Raw genomic sequence first — 17,097 nt, 5'->3', positions numbered from 1 at the left:
TTTCACTGCACGGTTGGAGCTTTCATCCTCCAAGGGCTGCGATTAGAAGCAAGAAAGTGGATTGTTTGGGTCCCAGCTGTCAGGCCGGCATTTTCACCGTTACTCTCGGCGCCTAATGTTACGGATATAGACTCATGCAAGCTCTGAAGCTAGGCTGGCGAGGTCAGTGTTCTCCCTTTGTTAGCTAGACATAAGTTACTCTTTTAAGAAAAGCCCACGACGACGGCTCCCCAGTACGTGGTCTCGCTTGTGGATCAAACTTGTTTTTATTGCTGTAGATTGCTTCAGTGCTGTGCATTAAGGAGAAGCAAGTTATACGCTCACCATTTTGTAAGTTGAGGTTCACCAGTGTTTTGTTTATGGGGGAAGTTTGCCCTGATGTCTAGCGAGCTTGGCAAGATAATGTCAGTGGGGGGAGCTGTTTGGCCAAGAGGCGCCGGAAGCCACCGAGCAGGGAAGCCAGGCAAATCAAACAGCGAGAAGGCGGTCTGACCACCGCCGCCTGGCTCCCACACAGCCGGCACCTCAGACACAGAGGGGTCTGGGGTCTGGTTGTGGCCTCCCCCAGGGGCCCACAGGGTCATGGGGGGGGTGGGGGGTGGGGGAGTCAAGCCCTGAGGGCCCCTGGGGCTTGCTGATTGACGTTTCTTCCAGCAGCACCTCAGCTGCTGGGAAAGCTGCACCACAGACCCTTGGGTGATGGCCACGCTTTCCCAATCTTCACTTCTAACGCCTCCCCCTGTTTTCAGTGGGATCAGACTGACTACACTCAGCGATCCCACAAAGTCTCAGGCACTCAGGTAGGAAATATACACCATCCGGGAGAAGGATGCCATTCAAGAAAATAGATCTTCAAACATGATGATGTTTCAAATCACTTGTGGTTTTCAATACTATTTAAGTTAATGTGTATTGTAGGGAATCAGCATTTTTCAACTGTTAACGCTGGATGAACTTTCAGTTTTTTCTTATCATGAACTTGTGGGTTTTGTTTCTACACAAAACAAAGTTCACTGTTAAAAACTACATTATGCAATGGCGGAACTTTTTAGTTGCCAACCAGTGGATTTAATCTTTTGATTACAAGGACGAGCAGCTTCGGTGCCAGTCTTATTTTTTTCCACTCCACTTCCTGCTTCCACAGTGTTACTTTCCATGTTTGGAATTTTTTTTTTTTTTTTTTTTGTCATGCATGTAAAAAACCGTTTGGAAACCCTGTTTTGTATACACATGACCATGAAATTGTTTTTTCACCAGCATAAATCTAATTGTGTTAACTGAGTTTCTTTTCATCGCTTAACCTGATAAAGATTCATCAGGTTTATTAAGAAGATTTCACATCGCTGAAAGACAAGAACAATCACATTATTTATAAGTCCATACAAATGTAGTTTAGTGAGGCCAGTGTGTGTGTGTGTGTGTGTGTGTGTGTGTGTGTGTGTGTTGTGTGTGTGTGTGTGTGTGTGTGTGTGTGTGTAAGAAAGGACTGAAGGATAAGGATAGAGGTGATGCAGAAACAGAGAAAAGATGATGAGAGGGTAAAGTCCACAGAGGGAAAGCAGGAATATATCCAACTGAAATGAAACAATAGAAAATAGCTGCAGCAGAAACAGATTATGAAAGCATATTGTGCTATTGTTTGCTATACACATCTGTTTGCCTTCTGAGCTCGCTTTCTCTCGAGCAGATGCTAATATAGAGTGTGCATTCACATACTGCTGATCCATTATACATTCATGTGGCCAACCCTGATATGTCCTCATGTTTACACCGGTGGAACTAATGACACCGCTTCTGCAATCCTTCAGAATTAACCCTTCAGGTCAGCCAAACACAAACACACACACACACACACACACTCCTTACGAACTCTGGAAGGAGGAGTTACGAAAGGAAATTAATGAGATGTATCGAATAGCGCAGGTACAGCACTAGTGTGCGCGCCTTTTCTGCCGTTGTTGTGTGCGTGTGTTCAAGAGGCAGTTTTCAGGTTCACAAAGTGAAGCAATTTGACCTCTTAGCCACTGACTATACACACACAAATCACTATTAAAATCTGCATGTGTAGTCATACATGTCAAAGTGCCCTCTACACATATAGGCTACAGAGGGATTGGTTCTACGATTGATTCTTTTTGAGTTTACCTTCCATTTAGCTTGTAAATGATGTAAAACATGTTCATTATGCTCATGTTGAATGTCTCTGGTTTATTTATTAAATACTGGGTTTCCAAATCAACTGCACTGTACACAGATAAATTGGTGCACCTGCAGCCCTCAGTGATTGACCAGGTTTGACATAATTATATCTTTTGCTCTCGCACAACAGAAATCAATTTATTTTTTTTTAAATGCTCAATTTAGTGTGCATGTGATTTTTTTTTGGCTTGCGTGAGACAATGTGTGTGTGTGTGCGTTTCTGCAAAAATTGAGCATCTCTCTCACTCCACCACTAAGGTCAAGGCAGCTGTGTAGAAGGGTGAGTTACACCAGCGAGCGGCATGAGTGTATTCTCCCTACAGCAGGTCTGCCTGAACCGCTACAACAGGAGTAGCTTAGAAAACTATGCTCAACACAGACAAGAGGCTCTGTGTGCCTGGGGGCTTGCTGAACTGAGCAGCCTTCGATGGAAACAGCACATTAGATGTCTCTACTCAGTAAGTGTCTTACTGGATATTTCCTCATCACAGAGAGAAAAAAAGGAAAAGGGGCAATGTGAGGCTGAGCCATGCAAATAATCCTGTTTATCTTTGCATATTAGGCAAGTGTGATGAAATATTGTCATTTGTTTACCAACTCATCCTTAAAAAAAAACAAAAAAAAAAAACAAACATATGTCACAGCATTCAGGGTGAAAGGACTATGTGTAAGATCGTCCCAAAAGAAGAATCAGAATCTCCAGATTTGGTGCAGAAACTGAAGTTGTGCAGCAAAGTGTGTAATGCCAAAACTAGAAAATAATTGGCAGGCCTCTATATAATTAATTAGCTAAAATGTAACAAGTTCTGCAACCTCGCTAATGCTTAAGTTTTGAATTTTTAAATGAAAATATATACATGTATATATCATTTACAGATCATACATAGCAGAAACATATACCTATATACCATTTGCAACAGAAACCATTTCTGCTGTTTTAATTATTTTTGGCTTTTTTGCAACATAATCACTTTCTCATTTTAGGTTTTTGGACAAAATGACCAATGTTTTCCAGTGAAGACAATATTGTCTTATGTATTTACTCCTGTTAAATCCACATGTAAGGAAAACAGCTTGTAGCCATTACATTTGATGAAAATATGCACCTTCACTCATGCTATATATATTTTTTTATACTGCATTTCAAGGTTCACTGTTATTTATAACAGCAATACAAGATGATACCAAGTAAGGTCCAAGCTTGGGATCCTGTTAAAATGACTGTGCACTCCATATTCCAGGTTGTTTTACTTAGTACTCAAAAAAAAACTGGGCTGCTGTCCCACTCTCCAGTTGTTCAAACAGAGCCAAAGCTCTGTTCAAGAGCAGTAAAGGCTCCCTTTACACGTGTGTAAAATGCCTCATAAAGACCCAAAGACCCAGAAAATCTAGGAAACAGTCATTGTCTACCCTGAATGGCTCCTACCAGACCCAATGCTATCAGGGTTGGGCTATGGAGCTTTTCATTGAATTATTGAATTACAGCACCGAGAACAAGGTCTTAAAATTCTCTTTAGGTCCATTAATGTAATAGTGCAATCATACTTCTGATACTGTGAAGGAAAAAAAAAAAAAAGAAGAAGAAGAAAAAACACTGTTCCCATTCTGATGACTCGGCACTTTATTCCATTTCCACTTCCTTTCATGTGCATGAAACTACCTGAAAGTTGAAAATAGTTCCCTTAAAATCTGAAAAAAGCCCTGAGCGTTTCCATCCTCTTAGCTCCTCCTCCCCCATTTCACCCTAATACCTCCACTTCCCTGCATAAATGTATCATTACAGTATTATTATGGCCATGGTATCCCCCGAGCTTCCATTTACAGGGACTTAGGTACTGTGTTCTGGGGCTTACGTGGACCCATTATATCATTAAGTCATTATGAGCCGGGACAGAGAGAAAATAATACCCATAATAGGAGCTACATTGGGCACTACTTAAATCTATACTCCCGTCCTGCGTGCCTTCCTGCCTAGTTATCTGTCTGGCTGTAGATCTGTACGTGCACTGTGTTTCATGATACGCATCATCCTACCAAGCCATCTTCCTCCCAACAGAGACAGTTTGAAGACAAACTTCTGAAACTGTTTTTACTCAGTACGTGCGAGTGTTGGCAATGACCGACTTACCCCGGAATTAGGATATGCTGTCCAGCCCAGTTCAGCTGTGGCCACCCGAGTGTCCATCACGGTCTCTGCAGCAAAGAGAGAAAAAGAGGTAGAGAAAGGAAAAGACAGTGGTTAGCCTCAAAGGAAGCTATTTTGAGCATTATTCCACAGAGCTGAACCGCATTCAAGCCCCAGTGATCACTTGACACTATCATCGAATAACAGAAAGGAGACGAATCCCTCACTGCGTTTCATCCATCTCTGCTAGACTTCTGTTAAGACAAGAGACATGGAAACAAAGCCTTGGCACTGGAAGGAATGTCTGAGAGCCTCTGTCATGCTGTTAAACGCTGAGCTTTGTATTGTGTTCTCCCTGTGTGAGCATGAAACTACAGTATGCGCATCCTGCCTTTGTTTGTGTGCATGTATTTGCACGATATGCAGTCATTTGTGTGAAAAGTGAGTGGATATTTTTGTGTCTGTTTGTGCGCACATGAGAAACACTGTACGGGTTTGCGTGCGTTTGTGTGCGAGTGCCGAACTGTGTCACATTGTTTAACCGAAGAAAGTGGCAGCACAAAATGCAGAGGGAGCCATTCCAAGGCTAAGCCATTCCACATTATTTACTCCAAGTGGGGACATTCGCTGAAAACTAGTATGGCCTCCGCTCCTCTCCACATTTATGAAAATACATACATTTCCAAGACATTGTAACTTCCTGAGGATTTGCAAAAAAAACTCAAGATGCGCCTTAGATGACTATATGGTACACAGGTTACAAACAATGTTGAGCCAAGAGAAACGTTAAATAGGCAATTCTGCCATTGAGAGGAAAAGATTTGATTCGATCTGTCTCACTTTGGACTTGCACTAACCGAGCTGTCATATCTGGCACCATATCTATGAAATATAAGAACACAAAGATTACCCATTCTCTCTCGCTCTCTCCCCCCCTCTAACTAAACCTCAGTGACACACCGTAGACAAATAAGTCTGGCAGCTCACCCAAGAAGTTTGTCATCCCTGTTCTGATTTATATCTGCCTGGTTGGTACACTGGAATCTGGAAACTAGTGATATAGCTCCAGGAAAGGAGAGAGAAGTATGGCAGTTATCACAAACCACTGGTCTCTCCTGCGCCTCTCTCTCTCTCTCCCTCCCACCCACACGGCTTTACAGAGTGATAAACTGGCTGACATGTTGGCCTTAGCAGTGTAATGATAGATTCATATTTTCACCTGTAACAAACAGCTCATTCTCTGGCATATTGAAAGCAAACCAGGGCTTATTTTGCTTTCTGATGTCCCCCTGCCACAACACACCTGTGGTTGTGTTTGTTGTGACCAAAAAAGATTTTTATAAAAATGGGAGACAGAATAGTAGGGTATGGTGTGTCTGGGTGATGACCTGTATTAGATAAGCAAGGTGTGTGGGATTTATCAGAGGAACTGCAGCTGCTGTGTCTATGGCTTTGGACATCATCCACAATTAAAAGCAAACGGTAGAGACGCCCACATGGGTTGTTGATGAGGGAGAAATCTCACAACGCTGTCCTCGTTCAAGGAATGGTTTCAGCCCCCAGCACCCTCCCTTTACCTGCTCCTTCACGCACCCGCAGCTGTCGCTTATTTTGAATCTCACTGAACTCGCAGTGATTTAGAAATCATTCCAAATGATGGAGCACTCGAAGCCCGTCATCGGCGGTTCAAGTGGTCTTGGTGAAAAAAAAAACAAAAAAAAACAAGTACACTGAGGATGAGTGACAAGCCGCTGGTAGGAAGGAAAGAGGCCTTTCATTCTCTGTCTCCACTTACAGGGAGAAACTGTCCTCAGACATGAAACCAATTAGCCTAGGTAATTCAGCTTCATGCTCAAGCACTCACATATATACACGTTAAGACACGCACACAACATGGACACATGCTGCACACGCACACACATGCACATTCTCATTCACCAGCCAACTCAGAGAGCAATTTTCTGTGTACACCTACAGTGACAGCCTTGTTCACACCCGGCTTCCATCAGAGTATTTCAATTTCCCTAAGATCAGCCTTGCCTTGTCTAGTTTCCACAGCCAGCCAGCCAGCCAGCCAGCCAGCTCCAGCCAGCCAGCTCCAGCCAGCCTGTCTGCCTGCCTGCCTGCCTGCCTGCCTGCGCGACTTGCTGTCAGCTGGGGAGATAGGAGCATGAAACAGCCCTCAGCGCCAGCCAGCGTTGTGGGGACTGCCAACCCTTTCTCAGGGGAAATCACAAAAGCTTCAGTCAAATCACACAGGCACTTGGTAGGCCATTTTCCATTTCCTGTTAAAAGGAAAGGGGGGGGGGGGGGGGGGGGGGGCACAAGATGGTGAGGACAGGAGACAAAAAAAGGTCAAAAGACCCATGGGAGGGTTGGATGAGCTGGGTCATGTGGCCTAATGTCTACCATTAGCAAAATATCAGAGTAGCAGATGAGTAAATGGAGTATGCTAAGTGGTTATTAGCAACGGGGTGGGGCACACACAGCCTTCATGCCATACCTCACACACCTGTCCACTGGCACTGGGGATTTGGAAAAGGTCCCTTGTGTGTGCCTGTGTGTGAGTTTTAAATGAGCTGTTATGTGCTCTACTCATCATCGTAAGTGGATTTGAAGAGTCTCACTTTAAAAATGCACTACCCGCATTAATTATAAAAGCAGACTCTTTTAAAATTACAAGAGGCACATTTTGGTTTGTTGAAAATATAAGTCATCCTATGACCTAAGCTCACAAAACAATCTGGTTTCAGGGGAGTCAATCATCAAACAAATGGCTGGTGGTTCATTTTATATCCCTATATATATATATATATATATATATATATATATATATATATATATATATATATATATATATATATTGGGATTAAATATTTCTCTGTTTAATGATAATTCCACAGATTCATACACATGATAATTAGCTTTGACAAAAAAAAAAAAAGATGCTGTTACTGTAAATTTTCATTTCAAGCAGCTGCAGCTTGGACACTTATTTCCAGTAGTTTAACACAGGGTTACTCCTCATCTTAAGACCATAAAACCCTCGTAAAAACAATTAGTCCTCCTTTTCCCTGGCTCCCCAAATCTGATTGCAGTTAAGTCTGACCACACGTCCTATTACCCCCTCTCTCTTTCAGTTTTCAACAAGTGTTTTGGAAGACAAAGAAAGACAACAGCTAGCTGTAGTCACCTCATTCTTGGAGGGTAGCCCAGAGTGTTTTCTCCTGCATTCATATTCTGCAATGTCAGCTCCACCTGCAAGCTCCAATAAATTACACACAACCAGGTTCAGAAGCGGTTCAGTCTGTGGGAAAATTATTAACATGGAGAGCTTAATGTTGACTATGTAACCATGGCTCATAAATCTATTGGAAAACAATAGCTTGTAGGTGTCAGGGTAGCCTGCCTTAAATGGATTTAAAGAGCCGCAAGGCCGGAGGATGTATTGTGACTACATCGTAGAATATTAGTTACTCTAAATCATACAGCGGATGTGGGTTAGCTCATTGTGCAAGGCTCAGTCAAGCTGATACAGTGCCAGTGTACTTTTCAAAACCCAGAAGTCGCAAGCTGAGCCAAAACCAAGGCTCAACCGAGGGGCCCTACAGCTTCCAATCCCAGAAAGCACAGCTCCTTCTCATTAGCAGCAAGTGATCGATCAATACCAAATGGTAGGCTGTTTCCACAGATAGAGAGAGAGGGGTGGAGAGAGGGAGGGAGAGAAATGAAAGAGCGAGAGAGACTGCATTAAACATTGATGGGGCCCTGCGTTACAGATCGATAAGGCAGCCCCTCTTCACACAATTACACGTCAGCAAGCAGTCGCATGATACATCACATACACACACATGATTACATCTCGCCAGCACTTGGGCAAAAGATAGAAAGAGAGTTCAGAGGAGAGAGAAAAGCAGGGATGGATTGTCTATTGTGTCCACCTTCTTTGAGCCTTTATGTGGGACTTTAATTCTGCAGTTTGCATGTCAAAATGGCAACATGTCTGTGTAATTTACCCCTTTGTGGCCATGTCTGTATGATTGTTTGGCTGCTGGTCGATAGAACATGTGCTGAAGCGCCTCTCTGAAGCTCCCTGGCTCCTTAGTCAATACGGCTGACAATTCTCCACAGATTTTCCTTCCCATCCCATCCCATAACACAACACATCTTTTCCATTCATCTATCCTTTAACCCTCCCTTGTCTGTGTCCCCCTGTTCAAGGATGCTGGTGCACTTTGTAATTCAATGAGACAATCAAATCCAGATGCTGGATGCTGGGCTGAGAGGACCTTCTCTTTGTGATCGTAGCAGCAAAACTGAAATAAGATCCGAGGGCCTTGAACGACATTATTTAAGAGGGGTTTATCTTTTCTCAGAAATGAAATCAAGATGGGAGGACAAAGGGAGAGAGAGAGAGAGATGGATGGGAAAGGCAGACAGAGAGAAAGACAGAGATGAAAAACCAAGAGGAGAAATCAGCGGGATTGAAATGAGCACTTAACAATGATGAAGCCCCATGGTAGCCCGCTGAGCCTGGCATCTTAATACGAGGCTGAAAACAAAGTGACAAACAAGAGTGAAAGCTGCTGCATCTCTCAAACTAATCAGCTGTCCACTTGGGGGATTTATGAATCAAAAATAAAAAATAAAAAAAAAAGAACATTTCTGACAGAGTGAAGTATTTTCTTTACAAAATCGTGTAGAAATTTCTCCCATAGCACCCTGGGAAATCGTAAACAAAAAAAAAAAAAAAAGATTGTTTACTGGACTAGAAGGAAGGACCAACATCAAGTCCAGCATGGTCAAGAGCATGGTGCGAAAACTGTGAGTGGGTTGACGGCAAAACACTGTTTCAGGGTAAGAAGAATATGAAAGAGGCGATAGTTTTGATTGAATCACCGCGTTCGACAGAGAAGACGATCCTCACAAACACAGATGCGAGACTTTTCTAATCTGCACCACACTAAAGTTATGTCACTCATACTGAAGGTTTTCGCTTTTAATAGAGGATACACAACAGTCCACAGAAATACATCAAAAGTAATATGTTACCGCTATGTCTCCCTGAAGACAGAAATGACAACGTGGCTGATTTGAAAATTGAACAGAAAATAATCTGCCATCCTCCGAGACATTAGCGTGGAGTGATGGGACACACAAGTCCCGCATCGCTGAGCCACAGACAGAATTAAATGAATATTAACGGTGGTCTATTTATCGTCGTCACTGGCTCTGGCTGAGTGAAAATAAAGATTTTTGGCATGAAAGAAGACCAGGTCAGCATCAGAGACAAAAAAAAAAAAAAAAAAAGGGAGGAAGCTGAGAGAGATGAGAGGAGGTACAGAAGAAGGGAGCTACAGAAGCCAAAGTGAGATTAGCAGCAGATGTTAAGAAGAACGCCTTCACAAGAGAGGGAAATTAACATGCAGGATCTGCAGAACCTGATGAAATTATCCTATCATCACAGCAAGGTGACATTCTCGTGGCCTCACACATCTGGGCTGCCACATCGCATAAAACTTAAGATTCAACCTTGCGGCACTCGGTGAGCAGCCACACTCGCCTTCCACACTATTACCGGTTTGTAATAGAGTTGTTGCGGAAGGGAAGCAGGAAAACATAACAATGACCCCCCCCCACCACCACCACACACACACACACACACACACACACACACACACACACACACACACACACACACACACACACACACACACACACACACACACCCCTCAGGCAGGGTGGGCCGACACAGACAGGTACACATTCATTGCACACCCAGAGGCTGCTGACAACACACTCATGCATCTAATCATATCCTAGTGGTCAATCACTCAATCAGCTGCCGGTGTGACACTGAAACACTACACAAAGACAGGGAACAGCACATTAATGCACAAGCCCTCCACTCCACACCTCTCTGTCTCTCCTTCTCCCTCTTTTTCTTCGCTTTCCTCGCTCCCCTTCCTTCCCCTGGTCAGGGGAGAGAGGTTGGGCACATCATTTGCATTCATTAACATTACATTAGCAGACAGAGTGATCTTTAGAAACCAGGCTGCCAGAGAGTGTCATCTTTAATTCATCATAACCCCACCACCCACCCATCCCTCTCGCTTTCTCTTTACCTCCACCTCCTATCTGCTCCCTCTTTGCTCTCCCACTCATCCATCTCTCCTCTCCCTCATTCCCCTTTTCCCTTACTCCCAGCACATCCTTTCTCCTCCTCTTCTCTGCGCATTTCTTCACTCTCCATTTACCACTGTCTTTCATCTTTTTCGCTTTCCCCACCATCTCTCTCTCTTTTTTTTTTTTATATCTTCTCACTTCCATTTCTTCCCCTTATCTTTCTTTCTCTCTGCCTCCAGTTAATGACAGGCTACAGGGGGGTTCATGCATGAGCTTGATGCAGGACTGGAAGAAGGACACACACACACACACACACACACACACACACTATACACACCTTACAAGCACCTGTGTCTAGAAGGCAAGACTAAGCTGAGGATCTTCAGGCTTTAGACAGGGCTCTGTGGTGTGACCCTTTGCCCCCCCTGCTTATTACAAAGAAAGGAGTCCTCCTCAACATCGCAAAACAAACTCTGATGTCAGCTGCAGAAATATGTGCCTCCTATCTCTTCCTCTAAAACTTGCAAATAGCAAGTCATTGTCTAGGTGCTAACACAGAAACAAGTATTTATGTATGTATGGGTATGTGAACATCTGTATGTTCAGCTTTGTGAGTCTGTGCTTATTATGCTGATACATTAAACATGCAATAACTGAATGCACATGTGAAGAAACCTCTGTATTCCTCTATATTTTAACTATCACCAATGACGGAGGGGGAAGAATCTAACCAAGAATTAGTCCCATCCGATGAGTCAATTAAAACAAACAACTCAATTAACTTTAGTGCGAAAGACTTCTAACTAGAGACCATCTTGTGATTGGATCACGCCAGCTGCGACGCCGATGGGTTCCAACTCGGTACCACATTAACACAAGAGTACTAATGGGTCGGACCACACCCAATTTCGAACATTCATTTTGATCTCATCTACACGCCTGGTTACTTGGCTGTATTTACCACGGTTGCGATGCCATTATTGCCCTCCCTGTTCACACCTGGTATTAACATCCATCTCTGGTGATCCGATCAAGAGTGGACAGCTTTAAGTACGGGTGTGAACGCACCCAAGACGCTTTGAGATCCGATCACTCAGACCACATCCGGAGGTTGGTGTGGGCCACATGAGGCCACATTGTTTTAGCAGTGTGAATGCAACTGCGCCCTGGGCCACAGTGAAGGACCGCCTATTCAACTGACGTCCTCTGCCACAGTCTAATTAGTCCCAACACAGTTTCATAATGAACTGAAAATATTCTATTATTTCAAATGGCTACAAACCATATTCCACTGTTGAGCTGTGCGCAGAATGATTCATTCAACCCTCTCTCTCTCTCTCTCTCTCTCTCTCTCTCTCTCACAAACACACTGACAAGGGACCCATCTGTCATAGTCGGAATGGCTAAAAACAACAATGCATGCGTGTTTATTTGCATATAGAGCGGGGAAGTGAGATCCGATCACAAGTGGTCACTCGAGACGCATGTAGAGATGCATTCTAAAGCCAGGTGTGAACTGATGTGCTCAGAGCTGTGCACTTGTGATCGGATCACCCCAGACGCATGTTAATGCCAGGGCTGAACGGGGCCACAGACTCGTGAGATGAAAATGACACCAGCCACATGTTGTCGCGCCTCCTAATGATTCCTCCTGATCCTCCTTTTCTACACAACATAAGAAAGCTGAGCAAGCATGGGTAATAGCTAAACCACACAATGGATTTGTGTGTGTGTGTGTGTGTGTGTGTGTGTGTGTGTGTGTGTGGGGGGGGGGGGGTAGATAGATTAAACACAGATCAATGTAAGCTGAGCAAATCCCAAGAATATTTCATAACATAGCCGAAGTATCAGTTTCAGGCCAAACAGGAGTGGATACCAACATTTCCACAAAGAGGTTAAATTGTGAAACACACTGCTCAGCAATCTGACAAAGGATACTCCATTTCAAATGTTTCTTCTTCTCTCTGCTCTTGACACACACACAGCTGAAACACGATCTCCCTCAATGTAGACTTTTGGGAGTGAGTTTGGCAGTGATGATACCACTTTGGGAATTCTACCGTTACTTTAGCAGATCGTCATTTCAACGATTCTCGTGCACTACACGCCTCGATTCTCCAAACGCACCACTGGACCTGTGTGTACTCGCATACAGACACAAGTGCGTGAATTATGACACACAAAACCACTGACATGCAGCTCCTGGACAGTTTTTACAACACAGATACATTTCTTGTACATCTGTTTTAGATATTCAAAATGGATCATGAAGAAAAATGTGTATTTCACATTTGTATCTACATTTTGTAAGGTTAATGATTACATATATACATCATCAGCTGCCAAACATGTAAGTGCAGAGAAACTAACAGCAGCAGTAACCAAATAATAATCCAGATGGAAGCAACGCTACCATCCCACAACCATCACAATACTCATTACTGCTGATATTACCTCAGCCAGCCTGTCTGCTTTTAAGAAACCTGGCAATTTGCTGCAGTAAAATGAGGTAATTACAACTCTTATCAGGCTCCTCACCTCAGAAAACAGCATTTAGAGCGAGGGAGTCTACTCCCCAATGGTTCACTGGCTGTGGAACAAGGCTTTGGCTGACTTCCCAATCACGCTGCCACACCCACCCACTGTCATTTATTCTCCTTGCAACTACCTACCCTCCTTTCTTTCCAATAAAAACATTAAAAGCAGAAACGCGATCACTTTAATGACACAACTAAGAGAATTCCTCGATCGCTGCCCCAAAGCGCAAAGTATGGAACGGCTGACATGAACCATGAAGGCCAGAGGAATATCACTTTACAGCGCAGCAAACCGCGCCAAGAAACGCTCTCCTGCTCCCAAACTGGAGAATAGGAAAATGAGTACCGAAGTCTGTGTTTATGTTGGAGAGCTATAGCATGAGGAAAATGGCAATGTAATTTAACCTTTTCCCATAGGGAGAGTGGCTTTACAATGAAAGTCTATCCACTATAGCTTTGACATTTCTAAACTTCACATATGCAAGTTGGAGGTTGGCCCCGACTCGGCCCTATCATCACTTCTGCTGGCTAGAGACACGACGGGTAGACTGACGGAGAAGAACCGTGTCCAGGTCACGCTGGGATTGTGTGAGGCTGACATTTAGCAGCATAAACCACAGCTAATGGGCTATCTGGGGTGAGTTAAAGCGTCTTTGTTTTTCGAGCCGACCAAGAAATAGTGCTGAGTGAACAAAATAATGTCACTCAATTACCTAATTAAGACAGTGAGGATTCTCATTAGCAAAGTCCTAAAGAAAGAGAGAGAGATAGAGAGAGAGAGAGAGAGAGAGAGAGAGAGAGAGAGAGAGAGAGAGAGAGAGAGAGAGAGAATGCTTCAGGAGTGCGAGGGTGGGGGAGCAAATCACAAAATTAAGTAAAAACAAGAGAGCGAGATAAACGAAGCAATCAGTACAGTTAATGTCAAATATGTGCAGAGTGACTCTGACGGCATCTCGGTGCGACTCACCTGGTTGCATTTTATAGCAACCGGGGGGGTCAGGAGGTCAATGACACAGACAGAACTGACTGTCCTTTTTCTGTCACACTGACACACACTTGAACTGAGATAACCATCCCGTAAAATGTGGAACCAGTGCAGAGAGCAGAGAGAGACCGAGAGATAAAGAGATAAAGAAAAAGAGAGAATGGAGAGAAAGACCCGAGAGAGAGAGAGAGAGAGAGAGAGAGAGAGAGAGAGAGAGAGAGAGAGACGAAGAAGGGTGCAGTTCATGTGAGGAGAGATACTGAATCAGATATGGAAGGAGTAATCGGGGCGACACTGTGATGGAGAGGGCATCATGTGGCAGCGCCCTGTGTTATCTTATCCAGAAATGGATCTGACCTTAGCCGCGCACAAGGAGTCGTCATTTCTTAGAAACCACCCGACCCAATTTCTGTCCTGCCACCCGAATGTACGACAAGACACGCTCCGCTCTTTTGCGGCACTTGCAATATTGATGAGCGGTAAAACACAGAAACAAAGCGGTGTCTCTCACCTCAACACGGACACGAACGTCACGCTATCAGCGGGAGGAGGAAAATGCATAAAAGGATGAAAGGAAGTCACATATGCACGCTCTCCTGCGTGTGCACGCACTCACACGGGCATGGACAGAGAGACACGTTATATGCATGCTCACAACATCCATTAAAACACAGCAGAGCCCAGCTGCTCCTCCTATCACTCCCACAGAGTCTGACTCAAAACTTTGGGTGGCATTTGTTTGAGCAAAGTGGCAAACCTCTCCTGAAAAGAAAACACAAATGGTGAAAATGAATACAGCCTGCCCTTTAATCCCCAATAGAATAACTTAATACTTATTCACCTCTGTCACTGCTAGTTTCTCTCCAAGAATAAGGCAATGTACCACTGAAAAGTAATAAAGAAGACTGTGTCGAAGGGGGAGAGGCAAACACCAGCCAGCTATATCCAATCTCATTAAACGCTATTGTTAACCATGTTTGGATGCACTACAAAATTGACTTGTGCCTCCTGAATAATCCCCCCATTGGCGGAGAGGAAAAACAGACAAGAGAGTGCGGGAGAGAGTCAGAGAGAGATTGAGCCTTGAGGGTTTGATGCCGCGCTCTCCCTCCGTCTCATCTGCGGCAGTAAAAGAACGACCTTCAACCACCTTGAACCCACTGGAGCTGAATTTCAATAAAAGTCAAATTATCACCGGCGCCCATGGGGCTTGGGAAAGGCACTAAGCCTGAATTGACTGTGCATATAAGACGATTTAACAGTCATATGGAGGTGTGAGTGAGTCAATCATAAGACGCACTTCGTTTTCTCACTGAGAGGGAGTCTTAGCGGTAGGCAGTGGTTACTGTACCGTATTGGGAGAGGGTGCCACTGGGATGGATCGCTGATTGTTTTCCGCGAGTGTAAGTGTGTGTAAGTGTGCGTGTGTGTGTGTGTATGTGTGGGGAAAGCGCATATGCCAACATGCAGTTGGGAAAGTGTTATTCAATTTAGCCGTGTTCTCCCTTGACCGATGTGAGTGGGATCCAGGTAATTGATGCCTCAGTGTGGTACTCCCCAGCCGTGTGCTCTTCACCACGGGGACAGTGCTGGCTAAGCCGGTGTGAATGAGAGGATACGCGCGGTGTGATCTCACTCCCTTAACCGCGAGTGAGGTGTTCTTCGGGGATCTCGTTTGTGCAGCTCCAAAAGATATACACACTCACACTCACACACACACACACACACGCACACGCACACGCACACGCACACGCACACGCACACGCACCACAGCAAATACATCCCAAGAGTCTGGCTAAAGCATTGGCGATGGCAATCGTAGACATGCTCAGGTTGAGATCACTTCTCATACTGCCCTTTCTTCCTTGGTATCCATCTCCATAAAAATTCCAGTGGCCCCTCCACCGCCTCCGAGCAGACGCAATGCTTTCCGTTAAAAGCAAACACTAAATCCACCTTCTCGCAGCATATGCTCACATGCCCGGGGAAGTCTATATATTTTTGGAGATGGGCTTTGTTTTTCCTCAAGAGTCTGCATTCAGCAGTGGGGGAATAAGAGATAGAAAATAGTCCTGAGGCTAAAAAGAAAAAACTTTCAGCAGAAGATCTTGACCTTATAACATGAGGCTGACAGAGGCTGCTGAGTTTCTCCAATGAGAATCTATAACAAGTGAGAAGGAGGGAAAGAGGGAGGAAAAGAGAGATAATTTTTACCTCTGGGGAGTTGAGAGTGAAATAGACCTTTTTTAGTGTATTTATCTGGAGGTCTTTCATCGTGAGGTGGAAAACAGCACATGCCCTCTCCATGCTTTTCAGTCCTTCTTTTGAGAAGAGACTGTAAAAAAAAAAAAAAAAAAAAAAAAAAAAAAAAAAAAAGAGTTAAAGGCTGATTCCTTTAGCTCCCAGGAGGAACTTGTGTTTGATGTTCTTCCATTTGATGCTACCGGTTTTATTTCACCATCAACCTGCCCACTCTTTACTTATGTTTGCCTTTTTTTTTTTTAATGAGTTATTTGTTTTCTTCATCTATCTCTCACACTCTCTCCTCACTTTTTCTCTCCCCGATGCCACTCTGAATGCAAAGCCTTCAGCTCAGTGAAACGCTGAAATCTTCTGGGGCAGCAAATGTCATTTCACACACATTACATTTCGTCTGTTTTGCCACAGGCGGGGTGTGGGGGTAATTCTGATCTCGTGCCACCGCCATCCCACACAAATACACACTCGCGTTGTATCTGACCTCATCTGATTTGGCATCCAGGATGTGCGGGCACTTGAGCTTTGGCCCAGAATGCAGCCCCAAATGTCACAGCTGTCCACTGACACTAGTGGGGAGCGCAAACATCAGCCATCCCCCCTGGCTCTCTCAGCTCTTTCAACAGTAGCTATGCCAGTACTAGATGTCATCTTTTAGGGCGACATTTTTCTTTTTTTTTATCCTTCCATATCGGATCTTGCGAGCCCTCTGTTGATTGCTAATGTAACAAGAGACAACATGGGTGGATCAGAGGATGAGCTTCCTCGATTCAGTAAGACAGCCTGTGGTTACCCTCTCAGTTAAAGATCTGCCTGCCACGGGAAAGCAGACAGTTTTCCCAGGCTGCGCTTTCCTTTTCGGCAGTCCC

General features: G+C 44.3%; 1 protein-coding gene across 3 annotated transcripts in view; it reads right to left on the bottom strand.

Annotated features, from left to right (window-relative positions):
* Positions 1-17,097, bottom strand: part of LOC130179492 (ephrin type-B receptor 1-B) — a 159,857-nt gene that overhangs the window by 101,147 nt on the left and 41,613 nt on the right. For all 3 annotated transcript variants that reach the window (XM_056392505.1, XM_056392504.1, XM_056392506.1), the window contains exon 2: positions 4,328-4,392. In XM_056392505.1, the coding sequence (XP_056248480.1) occupies positions 4,328-4,392 (65 nt within the window). The remainder of the gene's footprint in view (positions 1-4,327; positions 4,393-17,097) is intronic.

This window comes from Seriola aureovittata, chromosome 12 (assembly GCF_021018895.1).
Source record: "Seriola aureovittata isolate HTS-2021-v1 ecotype China chromosome 12, ASM2101889v1, whole genome shotgun sequence".
In the NCBI taxonomy this organism is placed as follows: Eukaryota; Metazoa; Chordata; class Actinopteri; order Carangiformes; family Carangidae; genus Seriola; species Seriola aureovittata.
Note: the sequence above shows the minus strand (reverse complement) of the source record. Positions and strands in the feature narration are given on the sequence as shown.